This window comes from Myotis davidii, unplaced genomic scaffold, assembly GCF_000327345.1.
Source record: "Myotis davidii unplaced genomic scaffold, ASM32734v1 scaffold656, whole genome shotgun sequence".
NCBI classification, from domain to species: Eukaryota; Metazoa; Chordata; class Mammalia; order Chiroptera; family Vespertilionidae; genus Myotis; species Myotis davidii.
In genome coordinates, this window is record NW_006287544.1 from 29,143 (window position 1) to 56,711 (window position 27,569).

The following is a 27,569-nucleotide window of genomic DNA, read 5'->3' on the forward strand; positions in this document are numbered from 1 at the left end:
GTCTCCGTGTCATTCCTTCTTCGCCGACTCCGTCCACACCTTTGGGGACTCCTGGATCTGCTGGGGTTGGACCCCGGCAGGTCCCAACTCCCCATTCTGCCCTGCTCTGAGCCCGACAAAAGCTGCACCTAGGGATTGGGCCTGCCCTCTGCCACCGGGAGCAGGCCTAAGCCAGCAGGTCATTATCCCCCGAGGGGTCCCACACTGCAAGAGGGCACAGGCAGGGCTGAGGGACCCCCCTCCCCCCAAGTGCACAAATTTTTGTGCACCGGGCCTCTAGATTTCTCTATAAAATTCTTCTTGAATTTTAGCGAAGAAGAATTTTCTTTTTGGGCATCTTAAAGGTTAACAACATTTTGAAGATGTTAAATAACAGTATAAATTTAACCTTTGATTATACTATCAGTTACATATATTATTATGTTTTTAACTACATTCTTTAAGGTTAACTATTATATGTGATTACATATACACTAAACTTCTATTTAGTAGAATACTTATATATGCAAAAACTTTTTATTATTTTAAGTTTGTTATTTAATGTAATCAGCAGTATACTTTTATTACATATTTATGGTTATCTAAGGACAGTGGATTTAAATTAAGTAATACATAGATATTACAGGAATTTATAAAACTGTTCTTCCTTAGAATTAATGTCATGAAACTAATATATATATATTTAACTGTCTTTAATTAGATATAAAGTCAAAATATGATGAAGAAAGGAGTCTTCGAGAAGCTGCTGAACAAAAAGCGTCACATCTGACAGAAGAATTAAACAAAGAGGGAACTATAATTCAAGATCTAAAGACTGAACTGGTAATTTACAAACCATTTATTAGAGTGTACCTTTATAATCTTCTAAATTCAAAATGAAATACCTGTTCTGATGAAAAACATTTAAAAGTAGCTTGAGTATGGTAAAATGGAGGAAATCCAAAAATTCCTGATAGTTCTACCTCTTTCCTATATTCTAGATATGATTTTTTAAATCAAAATGGAATTTTATGATACATAACTTACTACCTTTAACATTTTTGTTGTTTCTATCATAATATCATCTTTTTTGTATTTTCCATATCTGCATATCTCTGATCCTGACCTTCCCTTGCTCTTTAGTTTTATAAATCCACCTACTTTCAGGATATTTCTAGTTGCATTTCTAGCTTTCATTTCAAATTCAGTAAGTATATACAGCTCATGGACACAGATAGTAGTGTGGTGAAGGTCTGGAGTTGGGCAGGAACGGGGTGGAGGGGGCCAATGGGGAAAATGGAGAACATCTGTAATACTCTCAACAATAAAGATAAATAAAACAAATTCAATAAGTATAACATCAAGTCCTCATATTCCTCCTAACTGTATTTCTGTCTTTGGTATTGTACATCTTCACCACTCTTCCGTAGGCTTAACAACCTTGGATCTGTTCTTGACTCCTTTCTGCTCTTTATTTAGCACTCAGTAACTATGTGAATGAATGAATCAACTATATTCAGTCTGTAACAAATCCTAATTATGCTTATATCTGCTCCTTCATTTTTATAGGATAGAAAATGAAGGAATGTAAACATTTATCAAGTGATTGTTATCAATGAGTGTAGTTTGTAAAGGCAAAGAAAACAAAGAAATGCAGATAATTGTGAATTTGGTATTTTGAACCTTGAGTGGTAATGCTATTAAAGAAGAGAAGAGGCTTGCTGTGGGGAAGAAATCAGTGTTTGATGTTTGGAGTTCAGTAATTGATATTAAAGATTGTTTTCATTTTGATTTCTTTGTAATAGAACCATTGAAAATGTTTCTAATTTTAGTTTTTCACTAATTTTTTAAATATATTTTATTGATTTTTTACAGAGAGGGAGGAAGAGAGAGAGTTAGAAACATCGATGAGAGAGAAACACTGATCAGCTGCCTCCTGCACACCTCCCACTGGGGATGTGCCCGCAACCAAGGTACATGCCCTTGACCGGAATCAAACCTGAGACCCTTCAGTCTGCAGGCCGATGCTCTATCCATTGAGCCAAACTGGTTGCGGGATCACTGTAATTTTTAATTAACATGTGTTGTTGCTTCACAGCTTCAAAGACCTGGTATAGAAGATGTTGCTGTGCTAAAGAAAGAACTGGTCCAAGTTCAGACACTAATGGATAACATGACCTTGGAACGTGAGAGAGAATCTGAAAAACTCAAAGATGAGTGCAAAAAATTACAAGCAGATTATGCTAACTCAAAGGTAATGAAGTTCAGTGTACTTAAATATGATTGACATTAACTTGTTTATACTGTTGAAAGAAGCCAGGATTTGAGATTTTTCTGAGTAACCTATCAAAACAGTATTTCATTTCTTTAATTTTCTCTGAGTAATATTGGTATATAGTCAGTATTGTCCGAGAGTCACTGTTTTGTCTCTGCTTTATGTAGCTAGGCATTTGGAGAAGAATGTTTGCATAAAAGTGTAATGTGCAATTTAATAAATGATGTATATTGTGTAGAGATGATATTTAAAGTTAAATTTGCTCCTGGCTAGTCAGTAAGTGGTAATTGAGTTTATTTCAATTAGGTAGGGGTAAAGGAAGCATTTCTGAGAAGTAATATACAACTGTTGCTAGATGGTATAGAGGTTCATATTTCTTCATAAGTCAGCCATTCCATTGAGTTGACATTCATTTCTATGTAATTTACATGCACTGGATCCAGTTCTCCTCAGGAATAAATCCTCTTTTCCTCATGAGATATTCGAAGGCTGTACATATTTACTCTGAGTTTTTTCTCTTCCAGGATAAACATTCTCAGTTCTTTCTATCATTTCTCAAACATGACATTACCTTGGCCTGTAAATCCCTTATATAATTATGTCAGCATGTGATAAGCTCTAGGATAAATAACAAATATATTTGTGTAATACCAGCCTTTATCCCTTTTACTATATTATAAGAGATATTGTTATGAATACTATTATTTGTAGTTCTTAAGCTCTCTTTTGTGATGTGGACCTCAGTTTTTTATATTTTAAGTTTAAAAGTAAAGTTATAGTGACTTTTCAATTTGTATCTCTGTCTTAGAGTTTTTATGCTGGTGATCTGAAAGCTATTCTATTCATATTTAGTAATATATTGAGCTATGGATTTTAAATATTGATAATCCATGCCATTTTTTACTTCTTCCTGTATCTTATCAATGGGGAATGGGGAAAGTCTATAACATGCATAGGCATATGAGGCTTTCTATGAGCCTTAACACTTCAGAGTTTAAAGTTTATGAATTTTAGGGCCAGAATTCCCAAAACTGATCTTTGTAGTCCAATAACACATAATCTCACAGTTTTTCCAGCAGTTTCAGGGACTTCATGAACTTATTGAAGACAGTTAAAAGCTCCTAATGTGTAATCAAGGAGAAGCTGAATCAAAGACATCTCATGAGGAAAATCCCATTTAGATAATGCTAAAGTAGAAATACTTGAACCTGAGTGAATCTAGTCATTTACTTCTGTGCTTCAAGAAGAATTACTTTTCATTAAATCTGCCTGTCTACTAGTATTTCTCAAATTAAAAAAAAGTTTACTCTGTTTTAATGACAAGGTCCCTTAATGTTATTTGAAATTTCAAAACAAAAGCAATGGAGTGACTAAGATTGAATCACAGTAATGGCAGTTTCAGAATATGTCTATTTAAAGTGCAATCCTCCTTGACCTTTTCCAGCTGAGAATTATGGTGTTATAGTTGTAGAATTTGAACAAAGAGAAGAAATATCTATATACTTACTTGCATTTTGGGAAAAATACACATGGGAAAATACTTTTGAGTAATATTTTATTTAAGAATTACTCTAAGTTTAGCCCTGACTGTTGTGGCTCAGTTACTTGAGTGTCATCCCATGTACCAAAGACCTGGTCAAGACAAATGCCCAGGTTATGGATTCAATCCCCGGTCAGAGCACGTGCAGGAGGCAACTGAAAGATGTTTCTCTCTCACATTGGTGTTTCTTTCTCTCTAAAGTAAAAACATTAAAAAGAAGAAGAAAAAAGAATTACTCTAAGTTTAATATGAAGATTTTTTAAAATTTATATTTTTATTCATGTAGATTAAAATATCTTTATATGTAATGAGAAGAGATTCTTTCAAGTTTTCATAAAAAAAAGCTTGTGTTTTAAAGTAAATTTTAAAATAAAGGGATTTATTCCTGAAAACATAGATAATATTTACTCCCTTCTTAGTTAATTAATACATATATAGTGATTGAGACCTCATTATTTTTGAAATATTTTGAACAACTTTAGGAAAAGGTAGCATAAGAAAGTAATATTATTAGAAACTGACTCTTACTTTTTCAGTACCACTAGTTTTGGATACTATGCTGGGCATTTTAAATATGTAGTCCCATTTGTTTCCTTTAACCCTGTGAGTTAAGTACTATTTTAAATTTGTTTGATATATGTGAGGAATCTGAGACTCAATGAGGTTATATATTCTTTTCAAGGCCATGCACCTAATATTAAGAAGCCAGCATTAGAACTCAAGTCTTACCCAAAGCCTGTGTTCTTTCTGTGTTATGCTATCTTCTATTTTAGGTGATCTGATGATTTGCCTTAAAAGTAAATTTGTGCTGTTAAACTTGACCCTAATACTTATTGTATGACTTTTTGTATTTTGCCATATTGAATGTTGTAATATTTATATTAAGTATAGCTTAAAATTTATTTTGAGTTGTGTCTCATACATTTATATGAAAAAAATACTGTCTAAATATTCCATCTCATCTATTTGTTTATAACTGCATTTGTTTTTAGCTCTGCTTGCTCTTTAAATATATGGCATATATTTTATTAATTTATTAGCATTGAATTCTATTTATTCTCAGTTAAGTGTGTTGGTAAATTATAGCACTTAAGGAACTTAATCGAAAAAAATTTCATTTTATATATTAACTATTTTACTGAACCTAAAAATTAGCATGAAAAACAAAACACATTAAAAGGAAATAAAGAAGCTAAAAAATGCAATGATTTATTCCTAGTTGAGGCTGAAAATATATAACTTGGTGTGCATTGTTAAATAGGTCCTTATGTTTCATTATTTTCATTAAATATGTACATTATGCATTTATTGACAGTTTTAGGTCTAGATATTTTAAATGGCATATAAATCACTCATTCTAAAAAATTTGAAAGTATTTTATAAATACTAATTAACTATTTTATAGATCAGAAATTGAGGATTTAAAATTTTAAAAGTGTTATTTCTAAGGACCTACATTATTGAAAATATTAAAGTTGTAATTAACTTATATTTAATGTGGTCTTTAATGGAAACTATTTTTTTATAATTTTTATTTTATTTTATTTTTTTTTAATATATCCCAAACCGGTTTCGGCTGGAAACTATTTTTTTAAGAATTTTATTTTTACTCCAAATAAACTCACTTGAATTTTAGTTTTAAAAGCTAAAATGTTGATAAAGATATGGAATAAGTATGATTATATTCAGTATAGGTATTAAAAAAGTATTTATCTTTTAAAAGTATGCTAATATAAGAGATCAGAGTTAACAGTATGTTTTGACATTTTTATTGTGTGTTAAATGTGTATTTTTGTTAGTCCTGTTTTCCACCTTTCATCCATCATTTTATTATTATTTTTTCTGCTTTCTAATGGAGATGCTTAAACTTGAGGTAATGTGTTTTTGGAAGACTTTTAATGTTAGTAATACTTTTAATATAGCATCTTTACTGTCATATGGCATTTCTGTGTTTTAAGGCAATCTCAGAACTTCAAAGATATGCTCATTTTTGTTTTTTTAATCATACACATTTTTAGCCATCTTTAAGTGATTATTTTACTAAGTAAGAGTAGGACAATATTTATATTAGGACAATAATTATAATTCTAAACTACCAGCAGGATGTTTGCTTGAAATATCTTTTCTTAATTATTTTGAATGAAAGTTCAATGTTGAATTCAATGACATGGCTTCAAGGAATATGAAATATTTATAGATCTAATATATGGTTTCCATGGAACAAATATCTGACAACTCCTTGGAGATAGAATCACTCATTCTTTTAGGGAGAATTTTTTAAATGCCTAAGTAGCAGCATTTAGGAGTGGGGATATAACAGTGAGTAAGACAGTGCTGCCTCTCATAAAGCTTATTGTATTCCTTCGTGGAAGCTGAACGATATATAAGTAAACAAATTATGGTAAAGACAAATAAAGAAGTGTGGAGCTGACAGTAACTTGGGACAATTTCAGATAGAATGATCAGGAAGGTTTCCTCAAGGAGCATATGTGTGAGAAGAATGAAGTAAGCAGGAATCAGGAAACAGGAAGAGTCAGTGCAAGTGCTAAAGCCTTCAAGGCACAGGTGAGCTTGGCCTGTTAAATAGAGAGGAAAGGGCCCTGGTTGAGTGGCTTGGTTGGAGCATTGTCTGTATACCAAAAAGTTTTGGGTTCGATTCCCAGTTGGAGCTACTGATCCAGGTTTCCCTTCCTCTCTCTTCCTCTCTCTCTAAAATCAATAAATATATTCTCATCGGGTGAGAATAAAAAATGGAATGGGGAGGAAAGGTAGTGTGGCTAGAACAGAGAGCCTTTTTTGTTTGAATTTCATCATAGTGATACCACACATTCTGGAAGGGTTTCCAAAGGAGTAGTATAAAAGATCTCTTGGCATTTTTATCACAATAAATTAGTAGCCTAACTTTTCTTCCTTGAAGTTGTAAGTACTTATTTATAATCTATGATGTAGGTAACTGCTGATGTGTTTAGTAAGAAAAAATTTTAAAGTATGTCTTATTCATATTATAAAGTTTACATATGAATAAAGAGTAAAAATTATAATTTTAGGAATGTGAAAAATAAAGCAAATCCAATAAGCAATATTAGAAACACAGAGTACTTTTGTTAATGTCATAGAAAACCATACTTAAAAAGCAGTTCTTAGTCTTTCTAAAGAGAAAGCTTTAATGCTTAAAACTTTTCATGTATAGGAAGTTTATATTATTTTTTAATGATCCATTGCTTTAAAAATAAAAATGACTTTTCATGAAAAGAAGTTAAAATGTATTAAAGCAAAATCATGTTCAGCTCATACCTGATCATAGAGTGATCCAGCTTAATGAAACTATATATAACTTCCATTCGATAACTTCTTTGGACAAATACTTACCATTACAGTAAATAAGATGATCCGCCATATTTCAAGGTGACTCTGTGTTTTATATTTGCATTTAACATGCTTTTAAAATAAAAAGAAAAGACTGTTATAGATATTGGGAGAAAATGGAGGCATGACTTGCATATGTTCTTCAAATTCAGGAGGGTTAATGTACAGTTTCAAAGCCAGTAAATTCAAGTTTGCAGTTTCATGCATGCTTCAAATGCATAAAGTAGGATGGAATTTTTTATTTCATGTGTTATTAAGTAAATATACATTTTGGATAAATTTTAAAAATTATTTTTAGGCAAATTAAGTGTGGGCTTGCAATAGGGTGGTAGGATAAAGAACCAAATTGAAACTTCTAAGGATTATTTCAATTTTACAACAACAGCGACAAAAATCTATATAATCTTAAAGCCTTTGGATGCTTCCATTTATTTTTTAATTACCTGTTTGCTCTATTTTTTTTAGGCCACAATAAGCCAGCTAAGGAGTGAACTTGCCAAAGGGCCCCAGGAAGTTGCTGTGTATGTGCAAGAATTACAAAAACTTAAAACTTCTGTTAATGAATTAACACAAAAAAATCAGGTGAGAATTTTAAAACTACATATAGTGGGGAATTGATTTTATGTATCTTAAATTTTAATCCTTTGTATTTTATTATATATGGGCACAGTACAATGTGATATATTCTGCATATTATTTTAGTGTTGTGCAACCAATTTCCAGAACTCATCATCTTTTTATTTTATTTTAAATCTTTATTGTTGAGAGTATTACAGATATCTCCCTTTTATTCTCCCATTACCCACCTCTACCCGGTTGCCACCCAACCCCAGGCCTTCACCACCCTACTGTCTGTGTCCATAGGTAAGTTCTTTGGTTAATCTCTTCCTGCCTCCCCACCTCCCTTCACTCTGAGATTTGTCAGTCTGTTCCATGCTTCCATGCCTCTGGTTTGATTTTATTCACCAGTTTATTTTGTTCATTAGATTTTTTGATTTTTAGATTCAATTATTGATAGACATATATTTGTTGCTATTTTACTGTTAATATTTTTGGTATCTTCTTCCTCTTCTTAAAGAATACCCTTCAACATTTCATGTACAACATTTCATGATTTGGTGTTGATGAGCTACTTTAGCTTTTTCTTGTCTGTGAAGCTCTTTATCTGACCATCAATTATAACTGAGAGCTTTGCTGGGTAGAATAATCTTGGTTGTAGGTCCTTGCTATTCATCACTTTGACAATTTCTTGCCACTCCCTTCTGGCCTGCAAAGTTTCTCTTGAGAAATCACCTGATAGTCATACGGGTGCTCCCTTGTAGGTAACTACCTGCTTTTCTCTTGCTGCTTTTAAGGTTCTCTCTTTGTCTTTAACCGTTGGCATTTTAATTATGATGTGTCTTGGGTGGGCCTCTTTGGGTTCCTTTTTTTGTGTGACTTTCTGTGCTCCCTGGACTTGTAAGTCTATTTCTTTTACCAGGTAGGGGAAGTTTTCTATTATTATTTCTTCAAGTAGGTTTTCAATATTTTGCTCTCTTTCTTCTCCTTCTGGTATCCCCAAGATGCTAATGTTGGTATGTTTGAAGTGGTCCCAGAGGCTCCTTACACTGTCTTCATATTTTTGGATTCTTATTTCTGTTTGCTCTTCTGATTGGGTGTTTTTGCTTCCTCTTATTCCAAATTGCTGATTTGAGTCTAAGAATCCTCCACTCTACTGTTGAATCCCTGTAAATTATTCTTTATTTCAGTTAGTGTATGCCTAATTTCTAAGTGGTCCTTTTTTATGTCTTTAACATTCTCACTAAGATCCTTGAAAATCTCATGAAGATCTCCGAGTAATCTTATAATCATGGTTTTGAACTCTGTATCCAGTAGTTTGCTTGCTTCCATTTCTTTCATGTGTGACATGTTTCTTTGTCTATGCATTTTGGCTGCCTCCCTGAGTTTGTTTCTGTGTATTAGGTAGAGCTGCTATGTCTCCTGGAATTAGTAGAGTGGCCTTGTGTAGTAGGTGTCCAGTAGGGCTCTTTAAACTTGTAAAGAGCTTAATAAGTTTGGCACATGAGCCTCCCCAGTCACCTGAGCTGGGCACTCTAGGTGCCCTCCTATGTGGGCTGTGTGCACAGTCTTGTAGTTGAGGCTTGACTGCCATTGGCATCACTGGTAGGAATTAAACTCTAGGCCAGTTGTCTATGAGGACCAGCTGAGTCTACAGTGGGAGAGCTACTATGCAGGAAACACCCCTATGGAGTAGGACTTGCTTCAGTGGGGCTTTGGTGCTCATTGAGTCTTCCCCTTGAGTGTGTCACTTGTTGATGTGTAGAGTTGTAGTCTGCTATAGCCTGAAGCTGTCCACCAGGAGCACTGACTCTAGGACCTCCAGGGAGGTACAAAGTCAGCCATTGCCTGGGACCACTTGGCAGGAACTACAGAGGGATCTGCAGATGGCTGCTATTTGCCCATGCAAAGCCCAGCTATGAAGCAAGGCAGGCTGGTGCTAATGCCAGGTCTTGGGCCTTTTCTTTATAGATTTGGGGCATGCTGTCACCATCTGCAGCTTGTTTGAGAGATTTTAGCAAAATCTGAAGCCTGAGCCAGAATAGACCATTCATATAAAAAAGCTGCTGTAAACAGCTTGGGTGGGGCTGAAAATTGGATGGGGCAGGGTCTCAGGGAATCCCCAGGGCAGAGCCAAAAGTGTTCTTCAGACTAATGATGACTCAGATATGTCTGCCAGTCAGCCCTGTGACAGGGAAGGTCCCAGCATAGGATTAATGACCTATCTGAGTACCCCCATTTGGGAGAAAGCCACCCCTGAGTTTCTGCCCTGATGCTAGACAGTCCAGTTCCTCACCATATGTGTCTTGGTCCCCCAAAGCAGCTGGGTGCTGGGAGTCTAAGTAAGTTCCTTTGCCAGCCCTTTAAATGGAACACTTGGGTCTCTAATAGCCTCTGTGTCAGCCATAATCCCCACTGGTTTTTACAGCCTGTGTTACAGGAACTTCTCTTCCCAGCTCTGGAACCCTGAGCTGGGGGTCTGGTGTGGGGCTGGGACTCCTAACTCTTCAAGGGTAGCCTCCACAGAGATGATCTCCCTCCCAATTAAAAAAATGGCACACGTGGGTCTCAGACCAACCTGTTCTGGGCCTCCGCCCCTCCTACTAGTCTCCCTATTGGGGATTGAGCCTGCAACTTGGCACATTCCCTTCCTGGGAATCGAACTGTGACCTCCTGGTCTCTCTAATTTCTTAGGTTGCCTTTTCATTCTGTTGTATCTTTTTGTTAAAGAAAAAACACTTCTCCTGTATATTTTCTCTACTCTTAATACTCTGACATCATATGTGGATGTTCCACACATTAGCAGTTCTATGGCACAAGTGGGTGTCCTATAATTTACCTTGGTTCTGAAACTCCTTATGTGGAGATATCATCAGATGGTATACATTAAGACCGTGACACTCCCCTTTACACCTCAATTGGAAGTTTATCTTGTTACCTATAATTATGATCAACTGGCTATAAATGGGGGTTTCCACAGCCCTCTTCTGGGATTCAACGCATTTTCTAGAGTGACTCACAGAAGTCAGGAAAAACATTTTACTTATTAGAATTTCTGGTTTATCATAAAGGAGTACACCTCAAGAACAGCCAGACGGAAGAGATCCACAGGGCAAGTTTTGTGGGAAAGGGTGCAGAGTTCTCATGTCTCCCTGTTTTTTCTCAGATTCCTATTCACCAACCAGAATCTCTCCAAACCCTGTCCTTTGGGTTTTTAGGAAGGCTTCATTATCTGGGCATGACTGATTAAATCATTGGCCTTTGATGATTAATTCAGCCTCCAGCCCCTCTCTCTGAGGTGGGGAATGTCCAGACCGAGGGTCACATTAGGCCCTGGAAATCATTTGGTCTGGCCCTGCCATGGCATTAGGGATGAAGTAATTAAATGTTTGACCAAATATAGCCAGCTAATTTTTAAGTTGATAGTTTTGTGTGGCCTGCAAATTATGTTATAAATACCAAGTGGCTCTTGACAGAAAAAAGGTTGCCCAGCCCTGCCTTAGGGGCTTTCTAAATAAATTGCCTCATTAACATAAACTCATAGGTGGTTGAAAGGGGTTTATTATGAATAACAAAATACATCTTTATTGTTTTATTGTTCTTATCTTAACATAGAAGATTCCAAGGGTTTTAGGAGTCTGTTCCAGAAATGGGGATGAAGACCAAATGTGTACTTCTTTTTATAAATCACAATATCACACCTTTGATGCAAAAAACCCTTTTAATTTGATGTAATTCATCAATTTTTGCTTCTTTTATCTGTGCTTTTGGTTTTATATCCAAGAAATCATTGCCAAATGTAGTGTTACCAAGCTTTGTTGTAACTACTACAGCTTTTAATGAGTTTTGAAATCAGGAAGTGTGAGACCTTCAGTTTTGTTCTTTATTTTGTATTTTGTACTTTCCTCCCATTACTTTTTTGGTGGTGGTGGAATAACGGGTTATTAAAACCTTATATTCAAAGTTAAGATGAATTTGTTGACTTTACTATTAGCTTAGACTTAATATTTTTGTGAAATATAACTAGGGAAAAATCAAGATTGGAAAGAACATGGAAGAAGGGAAAAAATAATTGGCTTCCTTAGAGAAGCCAGAGGCCTGAGTCTACAGGACCCAAGCAGGGCTGTTGAGGACAGTACACTGTGGACATAACTCATTTATAGTGTCTCTAGGAGTAGGAGCTGGCGCAGTTGCATGTAACACACATAATTGGCTATAAATATTAACTCTCTTGCCAACAGCTAGGTGAATTAGCTTGGGAGCAGGTCCTCCAACTGAAACAGGACAACAAATGGGTCGGGGCTGCCTATCACTACTTGAACCAGTTAAGCAGAGACAGGATCAAATCATGTATGAGGGATGAAATAATTAAATATTTGACCAAATATAGCAAGCTAATTTTTAAGTTGACAGTTTTGTATGGCCTGCAAATGACGTTATAAATACCAAACGGCTCTTGACAGAAAAAAGGTTGCCCAGCCCTGCCTTAAGGGCTTTCTAAAAAAAATTGGAGCATTTATTCCAATAATGCAGGCAATATGGGAGAGCAGATCACCCATGAAAGTCTGCTCTGCACCCCCTCATAAGCCAGCTGTTTATATGGGGTAGAAGGACAAAAATTACATGGGAAAGTAGTCAAAAGGGGTAAGAATGGGTATAATGGTTACAGATTACAGGCAATGTGGGCTGGGGGTTGGGGCTGGGGATTACAAAGGGCCCAGCGAGGTTGTTAATCTTTCCAAGAAAACGAAACCATAATGTGGTGGTAGGTTGTCTTGCAAAATCAAAGAATGGAGTCAAGGACAAAAATGGTTGCCAGAAACCAAGTTTATTGGGGGATAGACAGACTTCCTGCCATATGAGGGCAGCAGGAAAGGGGCCCAAAGTGGGTTACAGCTTAAGCTCTTTGTCTAGGGATATTCATAAACCCTGCTAGCTTCTGGTTGGTCCCTTCAAAGATTTCTGGCAATATCCAATTATTTCAAAGCTCTAGTTCCAGTCTATAGGGGGTTGGGGGAACCTGATTGAGGAATGCCACTTCAGGTCCAAGGTGACATCACTGACCCTGCCTACTTTTCCTCACCCAGCCAGGTTCCACCTAACTGGGTCTAGTTCTAGGTCAGTGGTCGGCAAACCACAGCTCACGAGCCACATGTGGCTCTTTGACCCCTTGAGTGTGGCACTTCCACAAAATACCACGTGTGGGCACGCACATACAGTGCGATTGAAACTTCGTGGCCCATGCGCAGAAGTCAGTTTTCGGCCTGGGCGAGTCTCTTTTGAAGTAGTGGCATTAGAAGAAGTGGGGGTACGTTCGCTGAGGTCAACCCCTCAGATTGAGGACGTTTTTAGCAAAGGCCAGCTTAGGAGTACCCTAATTAAGTTAATAACAATGTACCTACCTATAGAGTTTAAGTTTAAAAAATTTGGCTCTCAAAAGAAATTTCAGTCGTTGTACTGTTGATATTTGGCTCTGTTGACTAATGAGTTTGCCGACCACGCTTCTAGGTCCTTTGTTTGTTTCCATGGTCCATGTCTGCAAAGCTCTACTTCCTTCCCTCCGCCCCCCCACCTACCATTGTCCAATCCCTGACTGACAGCATAGCCCTCTTTTTCTATCTTCTCAGTAATAGGCTGTTCTCAATAAGGCGGATGGAGCCCATTTTCAGGTTAACTCCTAGGTCTCTGGGCGTACAACTCCCAACCAGGTTAGAATGTGCTTTCTTTAATCAGAACAAAAAAAAAAAATCGGGGTTAACAGAGCATGATTAATATTTTTTATAACCATAGCTAGTCTCCACTATTCTATTTCTCCCTTCTGCCCCTAATAACAACTTTTGTCTAGCTGTCAGAGACTGCAGTTTAGACCCACAGTTTATTACAACCTCATGAGAGACCCTGAAGTGGAACCATCTCAGCTAAGCTTCTGCTGGATTCTTGACTCTCAGAAGCGGTGCAAAATAATAGATATAATTTTAAGTTGCTAAATTTTGTGGTAATTTGTTACTTGTGCCTTGGCCAACAGTTCTCAGACATTTTTATTTCAATAGACTTAAAATTTTTAAATTTATCTTTATTGTTGGAAGTACTACAGGTGACCCCTTTGTCAGTAGACTTCTTGATATCAGTGTTATCAGTGGAAGTGGAGTTCTTGGGGTGCCTCAAGGAAAAGAACTTCCTAAGCTCCCTCCCACCCCACCCCAGGAGGATGGCGTTTTGTAGAAAGCTTTATTGATGATGTAAATTAAGGGGGTTCCCCTCCAAGATTCCATCTGTGTCTGTCTGGCCATGGAAGAAGTCCAGTTGTCTTCAGCAGGGCCAGAATTAAGGCCATTGCCCAGAATTTCTGTTCCATGTTAAAGTCTAGCATCTTGCATGTGTAGTCTGCATGGCCACATGTTTATGGAGAGAGAACTGGTGAGCACACTGGCGAGTCGGGGTCACAGAGCAAGGGAACAAGTGCAAAAGCAAGTGTGTGGGAACTCTGGGGATTTTTAACCAGGAGCTTCTTTAAACTAACCAATCAACCTTTCAGGATTTTATGTGCTTCTGATGGGCATCCCCCGGCCAATCCATTGTACCACAGGCTAGCTAGACTGACAGGCAAGAACCTTTCCTACATCACCTGGACTTCACCATGCGCCTATCTCCCTTTTTGTTTGATCCCGTCTCCCAGTGACCTGCAAGAATGACTCTGGGGTTCCCTGGGGAGCATGAAGCTGTAGCTTCCTGTTGAAGCTGCCCAGATGACCATCCTTATAATGTCTGGCCTGCCCTTTGCTCTCTTCCTATTATAAGTATTAATAAACTAGCTAGTTATGATGATAATATTAGGACTGCTTTACATTCTCAAAGTTATGAACCCCAAAGAGCTTTTACTGGTATTTTTCTGAGTTATATCTATGGATACTTACAACATTAGAAATTAAAATATAAATTTTAAAATGCTTATTAATTCATTTTAAAAACTATTAGCAATTAAATATGAACATTTATGAAAAATTACTGTTTTTTCAAAAACAAAGGATAGTGGTGATGGTTTGTGTTTTTGCAAACCTCTTAAATATTTAACTTACTACAGGAGAGATGGATTCTCATTCGGCTATAAATTTAATCTGTTATGATATGGTTGAAGTATATGAAAAAAATTCAGTCTCATACAGATATGTCGTTGGAAAAGATAGGGATATCTTAATAGCCCTTTTTTAGATACTAGTAGCTATTTTAATTTGATACTAGATAAGGTATAGTTTCTCAAAAGTTAGTTACACTGTAGACTCTGAAACCATATCAATGCAATTTTTGTACTTTGTAACATTAAAATTCATTCTTCTATCCTGCCTTTTGAGTCTGTCTTTCCTGTGCATGACTTTATAACATTGTGTTACAAATGTGGAAAATATTGGTTCACTGACTTATGAAGACCTCCCAAATACTGACACATTTCATTGTACAATATAAAAATAATCACATTTGTCACTATCACCATCAATTTCAAAATAGGCTTTAAGTATGAGTGTCATGCTCATGGTGGTGGATACAAGTTTTCCAAAATTCTTTTTTTTATATATATTTTTATTGATTTCAAGAGAGGAAGGGAGAGGGTGAGAGAAAAATATCAATGATGAGAGAGAATCATTGATTGGCTGCACACCCCCTTTTGGTGATTGAGCCTGCAACCTGGACACGTTCCTTTTCCCAGAATCAAACTCAGGACCCTTCAAACCACAGGCCGATGCTCTATCCACTGAGCCAAACCAGCTAGGGTAGTTTTCCAAAATTCTGAGCTTCATTTGAAAGCTTTAATTTTATCATTGACAGCAAATACTATCAGTTCTATTCTTTGAAGTGACAGGGTATCTGCCTTCTGAGCTCTATACCCTGAGTCCCCAGTCCTGGCTTCTGCTCTCACAGCTCCAGTCCACTTCACCCACTGCTGGAGCACAAGGTGGGTGTTTCCACAGGGAATTTTGTGTGCTGGCTCTTTAAGAGGGTGCCTGAATTTTCAGCTTTTACTCCCTGGCAGACAGTATCCTGCTGCTTTTCACAGCTAGCTGTTATGTGGGCACCTTTCTCAGTTTTGGTGCTCTTTGCTGGGAGTCCCAGCTTGGGGATTAGATCCCAGAGTTCTCAGTGGGACCCCACCACAGCTGAGATATCTCTCGGGGACTTCAGTTGCTGTCTTTGGGCACCTGGGCAGCCCTTTCACACCTCTGCTCCTCCTACCAGTCTCTAAGTGGTCTCCACTTTCGGTCTTCAGGTGTCAGGGTTCTCTCCTGTGTTTTCCTTTGATTATTAAGGAAGTTTTTCCGTATTTTAGTTGTAATACCAGTTTATTGCTGGGAGCATGTCCGTGCAGCACCCACTTACTCTGCTGCCATTTTTAATCCTCCTCTCATATCTTTTTCATCCTTCATGGCTCTCCTCTTTCCATCAGTCCCAGTATTAAGGTGCTCATAGACCAAGTGGGGGCCAGATGTGGCAAGTAGTTATGTTACTTGTATTACTACTGTGTTGCAAGATGGTATATTGATATGAACAGTGTAGTACAATGATCAAAGGCATGCTTAAATCTCAGCTTTGCCACCACTGGCTGTGACACTCAACTTCTCAAAGTCTTTCCTCTTCTGTTAAGAAATAATGTATACCCATTTGCCTCTTAAAATTGATATGAATATTAAAATATTAATAGTGCTTAGACCAGTTTCTGGTGTTTAGTAAGCACCTCAGTGAATGTTCATTTTTGTTTTTTATTTGGTAAGTGTTGTGATACAGGATTGGGTCAGAACCAACGTAGGAGTTTTCCTAACTTACTGCCCAGTAACTCAGGAAATAATTTTATAGAAGACATAACATTTTAGATTAGTCTTTAAGGATTCTAAAGAGCATTTTACACAACAGAGGGGTTAATGACATTTTATTGTGAGAGCTAGATAAATATACAGGAGGCATGGGAGCATGCAAGATCACAAAATACGAGATGTTGGAGAGCTACAAATAGGTCAGTTTGTTCTTTCTCATCAAACTGTTTTGAGGAACAAATAAGATGAGATGTCTGAAACCACTTTTTAAGTGATCAAGCATTAAAAAAAAGTGCTTTTTTTTTTGCATTCATTCTCATTACCTGGGCAAATAACAATTGAACAATGGAGCCTGAGATAGGGAAATTAACTCTGTAAAAAAAATATGTTGAGATAACAATTGGTGAAAAAAATCAAAAGAGGACTAGACATTTGGAAGGAAAGAAGAATTTTGCTTACCCAATGATAATTATGAGTTAGGCTTAACATTCATTCTGTAATTTAAACTTGAATAGGATATATTTTTGGGGAGCACAGTTTGACTCATTGAGTGTCTAAATTGTATTATGAAAAATTTATTGGACTTAGAATTATAATATGTGACTTTGCTACTGGCCAAGTCATATTGGGTTCTTTCAATTGTAGCTTCCTTGTCTGTAGAATGGGGATGATAATATCTATCTTACATTTTGTTGTAAGGACTTATATTGATAAGTACAAGTACAATTATTATTTTCTTTAATGGATTCTGCTGTACTTTAAAAAAGCAATATTCAAAAACCATGTAATCACTATACTCTTTTATTTCTGATTCTATGGGAAGACCATAATAAAAATGAAATGCTTGTAGTGTTAAATATAGTTAGAATTTTGTATGTAAAAATTATAGTGTGAGTGGATTAAGTTCTTACAAAACAAAGTGGTTTAGGTTCTTTTAAAAAAGATTTAATCATCTCCCACCTCTGCAATAAAGCAGATAGATTTTGATTAATTTTTTAGGACAAGTCAATTTTAAACAGTCAATGGTTGTTATGTATTTTTGCTTTTTAAAGATTAAAGCTGTCTGAGGGGTCATTTATTTATAGAATTGTTGGGATTACTTGGTCACTTTATAAGTAAGCCTCTGGGGAAGAAGACTAACTTATTACCAACCTTAATTTTTATAGCATGTTTTAAAATTATATCTTGTTCAAGTTCTCAGTATTTGTGACCATGGTTATATTTATGAAATTCAGTAACTTAGAATTTTCTTTAAAAAGGTCCAATACATTTATAGATCACCGAATTAGATTTGACTTAGCCTGCAAATTCTAAAATAAATGTTATTTTCTTAAAAGAGAAAATGTAAAATCATGTCAAGAAAGATTTGCAGTTACTAACTAGTAACACAAAAATGTTCATAGAAAGATAATTTTTCTAACATAGTTTGACTTAAAAGTATTAGTTTTTTCTCTAGTATTTTGGTTCTTCTACTTCTTGTTTCTATTCTGTTGGTTGGTCAAGGCACACATCTCTTGGCTAATTTTGCTATGAACTTCTTGTTGCTCTTCTTATCTCTAAGGTTTCTCCCATCTTGTCTCTCTTATATATGCTTCTGTCATCTTTCTGCTTTCTTTAATATTATATTCCTACTTGGTAATTTACATTAATGTACTTTTTCTCAGATAACTTACTGCTACCTTTCTCTCTTTGGTGCCTAGATTTATTACTGCCCTGAGGTAATAGTGTTTACTGTTTCCCCACATGCAACTTGTCTGTTCCATTCTGTCTTTTTGTATAGAGCAGATGGCATGAGTCATGTATACCTATTAACTCCTATGACCACTTTACCAAACTCAAACTTTATTTCTAGATGATTGGAATTTACTAGTTAGCTTCACCTGACTTTGCTCATTTTATTTTGTAAAAAATTAGGCACTTAAATTTGACACAGTTTTTTTATTAATCCACTTTTGCTTGTACATCATGCTTTAACTTACTTAGAAAAGTATTTTTTAATGTAGGTGTTTCATTTATTTCATTTTGTGTGTGTGTGTGTGTGTGTGTTTTATTTAGATTGTAATCTGTTTAAAGGCCAGAGGCTTTGATTGTCCCCTACCATTTTTGTATTATTCCCTTCTATACTTTGAATATAAAAACTGAGTAAAATAAATGTCCATGGATCGACTCTTCTGGTGCTTATAGTGGCTTCTTATCCCAGCTTTCTTACACGATTAAGTCAAAATTCTGATTTATATTTCATGTGTAAATATGTTGATTTAAAGTGTTCAATATTAATTGTAACAACTCCACTGAGACCAGACTTTGCCATCTGATTAGTCTTGTTGATTCATATATTTGATTGGTAGTATCATTTTTACATTTTGTACTTGATAGTATTAAGTAAACTAACAAAATCTAAAGCAGGTAAGTGATATTTTTAAATCATTATTTATATACTTTGAGAAATATTTAAATTAGTCTTAAACTTTTAACTCTTAAAAATGGTCCTTATTAAGAACAAAAATAAGGAATGAGTAGGATCAGGCATACTAGAGCAGTGAATGGTATTGTTATGCTAAAACACTTATCAGCAAAGCCAGAAATGATAGTTGCCACAACATATTGTTATCCAAGATAATTTTTGATGCTAGAAGGGTAGTTTTAATTTATAACTCAAATGGGAGAATATAAATATTCTTATCCTAAAGAATCTAGTAGAGTTTAGGGTTTTTATTTATGTCAAAATTGCATTAGTAATTCTTAAATTATATTAAGTTAGTATGTAACAATTTGATTCTTCTTGGTTAGAATATTTTCACGGTTTTTATATTGTAATATTGACTAAACCATTTAGTAGGAGATGGTATTGCTGTATAAATTCTTTGAATAATTAGAATAATTAAAATATTAGAAAAGGAAAAATTGTTAAATTGATATTTCAGAACTTGACTGAAAAGTTGCTGAAGAAAGAACTGGACTATACTCAGTTAGAAGAGAAGCATAATGATGAATGTGTGAGTAAAAAGAATATACAAGCAAGCCTTCACCAAAAAGACCTAGATTGTCAACAACTTCAGTCAAGATTATCTGCTTCTGAAACCACACTGCAGAGAATACAGGCAGAATTAGGTGAAAAGGGAGAAGCTACTCAAAAACTCAAAGAAGAATTATTAGAAGTAGAGACCAAGTACCAGCATCTTAAGGCAGAGTTTAAGCAGCTACAACAACAGAGAGAAGAAAAGGAGCAGCATGGATTACAACTCCAAAGTGAAATTAATCAGGTAAGGAATGTTACTTTTATGTATTTAATTTCTCCTATGGTTTCTTCTTAGTCTGCCTGATGGTTATTTGATCATAATGTAGTTCATTAAAAAAGTCTCATTAAAAAAATTAACTTTTAATTTTCACAACTGTAGTATTGAGTCAAACCTCATTTTCTTTCATTTCAGTTTCCCTTAATAGGAGAAAATAATGATATTATCTGTCATTTAATAATGTTGTGAAGTGTTTATGACTTAATACATATAATTGCTTAGGACAGTACCTGGCTCATGGTAGGTACTCTCAGCACATATTAGCTTTTGTAACTGATTCAAATTGTTGACCATTCCTTAATTTAATTTTTTCTTGCTAAAAATTTAAAATATAATTATTTTTAAACCAATAATATAAAAATTAGATATATTAAAAGAAAACCTATTAGTCCTAACAGCTATTTCTTATAGATAAATGTCTATCAGATGAAGTTTAATGCAAGTATTGACTTTGCTATTAACTTAATTTTAAAATTATGTATTCTAGTTATTTCTTATAGATAACATTAAAAGTTGATTGAAAAAATGGAAATTTGGGGAAGAACAAAGTCCTCACCCAGTTTTTTGGTAATGTTTAATTATTTTCACTTAAGTGATACTTGCTTTTGTGGCATCAATTTTCTGTCTTCTTGGCCTGAGATATTCTTCCTATTCCTCTTTTACTTGATAAATAGTACTTATTTTACTTGCTACTTTTCTAGAAACCTGTTTCTAAACAATGCCACTTCTAACCTTCCCCAAAAGATGACTTAAGCATGTCCATATCTTGATTGTTTTACTTACTACAGCATAGTTAGTTATATTACCCTATGTCTTTCTTCACTAGACTCTGAACTCTTTGGGTACAAAAACCATGTCTTACTACTTTTTTATCCTCACTACCCGGCACATTGCTTATTTATCAGAAAATGTTTTAGTGAGTGAGTAAGTGAAAAAATAAATTCAGGCATTCATAATGAAAGGAAACAGAGGCTTGGAGATATCAGTGAATAATTTAAAAATAACTTAGATATTTGACTTTCAATCCAGAAAAACAAATTGGGCATTTATGGTTTCTAAAAGACACCATGCCTTAGTTTTAGGAGATACAGAAATGAAAAAGGACACACTACCTTAAATGATTATGTAAATGTCATTGAGGATAAGAACAGTGCTATCTTCTACCAAAGAATGTGAGCATTATAATAAAATGATCCCATATACTATGAAAATTTGGGACAGTTCCTCTCCTTATTTCCCCCCCATAGTACTTCACCATATGTAATTATTTTGTTCAGTTATATGATTAGGTAAAGCTTTCTGTAAGAGAGAAGTGGTGCTTGAAATTGTGAACATTAGATGGGTTTAGGCAAGTAACGTTTTGTAGGCAGGAGGAGCTTTCAGGCAGAAGGATTGCGAAAGTAAACTAGTGGCAGGAAAGTATTATAAAAACCAGGAAGGGCAGTGATTTGCTCTTAGAATAAGACATGTGTAATAGGAATGGACTATTATGGAAGAGCATTTGGGACTTTTATGTAGGATCTTGAATAGAGGCTGAGAAATTCAGGCTTTATTTGGTTGTCAGTGGATGGAGGGGCATTGGGAATTTTTGAGAACCTATTCAAACATATTTGTGTGTGTGTGTGTATGAATCCTTACCTGAGGATATTTTTCCATTGATTCAGAGAGAGTGGACGGGACGGGCAGGGGAGATAGAGAGAGAAAGAAACATCAATGTGAGAGAAACATATCAATTGGTTGTCTCCCACATGCGCCCTGATTGGGGATGAAGATTGAACTTGCAACCCAGGTACATGCCCTTGACCGGGAATCAAACCTGTGACCCTTCGGTCTGTGGGCTGACACTCTAACAACTGAGCCACACTGGCCAGGGCTCAAACATATTTTTATACCAAGATTTGAATATATGATTATTGGGCTTAGTCACAGTTCTGAACAAAATAAAAAGGTCATACTGAAGACCTTGAAGTGATACCATTTATCTTCTTTCTTTCAGCATGCTGTCTGGATTCTACCATCAAAGTATGTTTCAGATCTGTCCACTTCTTTTCATCTACACTGCTACTACCCTTAACCTAAGCCTCCATCATTGCTGACCTGGGCTACTGTATTAGCCTTCTTACAAGTTTCCCTTGTTCTAGTGACCTCTTTAATCTATTCTCCATACAGAAGTCAGAGACATCTTTTTAAAACATGAAGTAATATCACTTTATTCCTCTGCTTAACACTGCTTAAAGTGGCTTTGCATTACATTTTGAATTGAAACCAAATGTTTTAATTTGGTAAGCCTCTATGTAATATTGCCCAAACTATGTCTTCAAATGCATCTCCTGTCACTGTGAAGCCATGTTGTTCTTCTTTTAGTTCCTCAAACACACCAACATGTCAAATGCTTTCCTGCCTTAGGTCCTCTGCCTGTGTTTTCTTCTTAGTATATTCTTGACTGCAGTTCTTCAAGGCTGGCTCAAGTGTCATTTTTGCAATATAGCTTTCTGGGACCAACCTATTTAAATAGCTTGTTTTCCATATAGTCTGACCGACCCCCTTCTTTATTTCAGCAAACTTCTTCTTTCTTGTTCTTTATAACACTTTATATTGTATATTAATTTTTTGTTTACTTCCATATTGTCTATAATTCCCCTTGGACTGTGAGCTTTCTAATGTGAGGAATTTGTTTTATTTTGTACTCTATCTGCCTCTATACTTAAAGCTTTCAGTAAATATTTGTTGGAAGAATGGAAGTAAACCTCACCTTAAACATTTTTTTCAATATCCTTTAAGTGTATAGGCATGAACTGGGTTTGTTTTGCTCTCCACTCTATCATAATCGGTGTTCATTTCAGTGCTGACAAAATTAGATTGTTGGCAATTGTCAACAAAGTAACAAACAAAGTAACATATATTCCTTATATTTGTGTTTATATGTACTTCTAAAATAGCCACAGATGTGCAGATAATGATTTGTTACTTAATGAAAAGATTAGATGTCATCAGTTTTACTTTAAAAAATTATCTAATATGCCATCTTGAAAAGCACAGTGGTTTATCTGTGGATTTAGGAAGCAACTGCCTAAATTCTAGTTCTGTGGCCTATAAACTGTGTGATCTCAGGTAAGTTATTTAATTTGTGCCTCGGTTTGCTTGTCTATAATATGGGGATAATAATGGAACTGTCTTTATAGGGCTATAAAGATTTAAACTAGTTACTATTTGTGAAGCATGTAGAATAGGGCTTGGCACAGAGTACGCATTATAAGGAATATAATGAATAAAGAATTATATATATATGTTTATAAAACTGAATTTACTAAAGAACATATACATATATGTGTATATCTTAAAAATGTGACTTTAAAGTGGGCCATTCTATTAATAATTCCAGTGTGTATTTCTTTTTACTTTTTTCTTTTTAAAAAAATATTTTTGTTTTTCAATTACAGTTGATGTTCTATATTATATTAGTTTCAGGTATACAACCAAGTGATTAAGCATTTATATAACTTACGATCTGACACCATATAAATCTACTTTCTAATTCCTAAACAATTATGGGAAGTGTTTTAACAAAAATCTAAGAATATGGACATACATGGCTAATAGGTGACACACTGAGATCCCACAGGGGCCTGGCATGTAATGAGTCGGTGAAGGAAACCCACTTTGAGCGATGGAGAATGACATCTAGAGGAGAAGGCTGCCGCTCAAATCCAAACAACTGTGCGTGTGAGAGTGAAGGCTCAGGCTGCCAGACGTCCTGATGCTTCAAAAGATGAAGTGACAGATTTTTATGTGGAATTTCTCAAGTTTTACATGTTGATATCTTTTTTAAAACAAACAAACAAACAAAAAAACACACAACAAATCCCAACATGGGTCAAAAATATTGAGTCTATGGGCAGCCCCTGCTCCCCATTGAGACTGGTGGGAGATGTCTGTCTTTACAGGCACACCTCATTTTATTGCACTTTACAGACATCAACACTGAGGCAAGGCCCTCCATCAGTAAAAACATTACAACTCTCTGGAGCCTCAGATGATGGTTGGCATTTTTTAGCAATGAAGTGTTTTTTAATTAAAATATATACTTTTTTTTTGTTTTAGACATAATGCTATTGCACACTTAATAGACTTAAACCTAACTTTTTTATGTGCTGGGAAATAAAAAAATTCCTGTGACCCACTTTATTGCAGCAGTCTAGAACCAAAGCAGAAGTAACACTGAGGTATCTGTATATGGATGATGCAGAGCATTGCTTAAGAGCAATGACTGTGTAGTTATTTGGACCTAAGTTTTAATAGCTTACACACTTTGTAACATTAGGTTAAGTTCCTAACTTCTCTAAGCCTCACTTCAGCTATAAAGTAGGGTCCACTTTATACTGACCAATGCCATGCTTTTTCAAGAGGGCAATAAGGTCCGCTTCAGTGAGCAGCTGAGGTGGACTCCTCTTCCTGCCCATCGTCTCTGCAGTGCTGGCCTGAAAGCAAGAGCCTCTCTCATAGACAAGGAGGGTTTACAGAGAGCAGCAGAAGGATCAAACAAATCATTCCGCCATGGCATTCCCGGCCAAAGACAATTTCCAGTTTGAAGAACATGCCCTGGTCCATGCAATCGCCCTAGGGTTGGGAACATGGCTATCTTCCTCTTCTCCCTGAAGCCTATGGGGTGAGATACTAGATTCTGACTTATCCATATTTATCACTATGATTTATCACCTTGTCACTCCAGCGATCATATGGGTACAAGGCCAGATAGTTTTGGGCCAGAATCACAAGACCATAGACCACAAATCGTTCCTGAGAGATGCCAGTCTTTATGGTAGTCTCCTGCCCCTGAACATCCTAGGAACAGCAAACTAGGAAATGGCAAACAATAAACTCATACAGTTGCTGTTCATCTCCCATGGTGGTCTTTCACAGATTCAGGCAGTAGATTGTGAAATAGGAGAATTTTGACATTGACATCTCTTTACTGCAAGCTTGCAGGTGTCTTTGGTGGGGTGGATGGGAGGGTGAGCTTGGTCGACTTGTTCCCATTGCCTGGGGTGGGGCCACCCCACTCTTGAATGCAAAAGAGCTGCCAGTGTGGATCCCAGGCCTGCTGTTCCACCAGTGCTGTCAGGTTTAAGTCTCTGGGGAAAATGTTTCAGTCCTGGGATAACTGACTTACCCTTGAGTGTAGAGCTTTATGGCAATTCTCATGGTTTCCATAGTGTCCAAAGCTTGAGTCCTCCACTTGCTCTTTGCCTTAGAACTGACTTCCACCACAGTCACCCTGGGGTTCTCCATGCACAGCTGGTAGAGGACAAGAAAAGCCGTGTGGTTAAAGAGATGATGCCTTATCCAATTGAATTCTATGCCATCTCTATGGTCAGGAGTTACTTTAATTTTGTGAAAGATTCTGGCACAAAAAGCCTGAATAGCTTTAAATCTCTCCACCACAAACCCCAGTGTTGGGAACTGGCAGCTGCCGTTACTGATTGGTTGCTATGCCACCATCTCGGGAAAAATCTTCTGAAGCTGCAGGGTCTGGAATCTGGTGAAGGCAGTTCTAGTCCTAATGTCCAGCTCCTGCCTCATGTCCACAGTATCGCTCACTCTCTTATCAGGTTTTCACAGGCTGAGGGCTCTGTGGTGATCTCAGAGAAACTGGCTCTCAAAACCTGCAGACTGGGACTCACAGACTTGTATACTTTGATAATCTCAAAACCAATATTTTCATCTTCTCTAACACAGTTGGTCCAGATCACCATTGCCTGACACTGCTGAGTCTCTTGTTCCAGAGTTTTCTTGATGTGTACAAAGTTCTCTGGGCAGTACTTTTCAATTTCTGCTTCAAAGAGGACAAGGGGATTGCAGCTCTGCCATTTACAAAACTGCATGTGGAAATCATGAGCCAGCAAATGTTCAGAAACCCAAGTCATTATTATGGTAACATCTGACCATACAGGTGATAATTAAATTCATAGATCTTGTTGAGTTTAGAAAGTCCTCTCAGCTTTATGCAACCCTAGGACAGCAGGTCAGTGATCCCCTTGGCTGTGTCAGTTTTCTTCACCACCCAGAGGACTTTCCGCATGTCTCAGAAGGCCACCTCCATGGTGGATGTGGAAAAGATACAGCCCCTGGGCTGATGCAGACACCGGAGTGTGCAGCGGGTGTCAGGTTAATATCATCCCGGGTGTCTTTCCCTGGGACTCAGAGGTCAGGGCCACTCCACACCTACCCTAAGGGAACTAGAGCCTCAGGAAGCCATCAGTGCCCACAAACCCAGTGGACTTCAGAGCTGTGTCATATAGCCTTCTATTTTTACTTTTAAAAATATATATTTTTTAATTTTTTTTTTATTGATTTCAGAGAGGAAGGGGGGGAGAGAAAGAGAGAAAGAGAGAGAGAGAGAGAGAGAGAGGAGAGATAGAAACATCAATGATGAGAGAGAGAATCATTGATTGGCTGCCTCCTGCACACCCCCTACTGGGGATCGAGCCGGCAACCTGGGCATGTACCCTGACTGGGAATTGAACTGTCACCTCCTGGTTCATAGGTTGAGGCTTAACCACTGAGCAACACTGATGGGCTATTTTTCTTTTAATTTAACCTCTTTTTCTTTAACGTATTTACTCTAAAATGGTATACCATCACTGTATAAGTTATTTGGGCCTACTGCCATTCTTGGCAAGCTTCAGTTTGGGATTCATTAATTTATTAAAGTTCAGGGATTTATCAGGAATCATACAGTAATGAATGACAAAGTTATTAAAAATACATATATTTTTTTCTCTCCCCTTTAGAGCAATAGTTATCTTTAATTCAGTGGTTCTCAACTCTGTCTGCACATTGGAGTCACCTAGGGAAATTTAAAAATGAAAATACCTATGCCTCACCCTTGATCCAATTAAATTACTATCTCTGGTGTATGCCTGGACATTAGTATATTTAAACATTTCCTCTGTGGTTATACTGGGCAGTTGAAATTGAAAACTACTGCTTTTTAAAGCGTTGCTTTTTGGCAAGTGATTTCTGAACTCTCCCGAATCTAAATATTATATTTAAACTTTTAGGGAAGAGGTCTGATTTTCTGTGTATTAACAATGATAGCAGGAGCTTCTTATCCAGCAAGTTTAGGAACCAGATATGGGTGATGCCTGTTTGTAAGAGGTTGAGCACTTAGATGCTTGTAATATGAGCTTACTTTGAAAGCCTCCTTAGCTTTCACATATCAAAATTGGACCTAGTTCTTTTAGTGAGAAGGAGAAGGTTTGGGTAGTTATCTATAATAATAAAAGCCTAATATGATAATTAGACCGGACGTCCTTCTGGACGAAGCCAGGGCTGCCTGGGTCCCGGGTGCCTGCTGACCGCCGGAGTGAAGCCCGGGTCCCAGTGCCAGAGGGAAGCCTGTGCCAGCAACTGGGGGAAGGAAGGCCTACTCTTACACGAATTTTGTGCATTGGACCTCTAGTTATATAATAAACCCTTGATTTTGAGGACCTCTATTTAATATAATTAGGATTTAACAGTTAAAATTTCTACTCCATAAGTAATTTTAAAATGCTTTTAACCAAGATTTGCTTATAACTAAGTTAACAGGTTATTTTTTGTTATTAATTCAGTTATGTTTAAAAAAGATTTTTATTTTTTTTTTAATCCTCACCCAAGGATATTTTTTCCATTGATTTTTAGAGAGAGTAGAAGGGAGGGAGGCATGGGGAGAGAGAGAGAGAGAGAGAGAGAGAGAGAAATATAGATGTGAG

The 27,569-nt window shown here is 36.4% G+C and overlaps 1 protein-coding gene across 1 annotated transcript in view; it reads left to right on the forward strand.

Moving 5' to 3' along the window:
- Positions 1-27,569, forward strand: part of EEA1 (early endosome antigen 1) — a 112,848-nt gene that overhangs the window by 25,324 nt on the left and 59,955 nt on the right. Inside the window, exons 8-11 of the mRNA XM_015561064.1 lie at positions 701-822; positions 2,078-2,233; positions 7,626-7,742; positions 19,444-19,782. Of these exons, the coding sequence (XP_015416550.1) occupies positions 701-822; positions 2,078-2,233; positions 7,626-7,742; positions 19,444-19,782 (734 nt within the window). The remainder of the gene's footprint in view (positions 1-700; positions 823-2,077; positions 2,234-7,625; positions 7,743-19,443; positions 19,783-27,569) is intronic.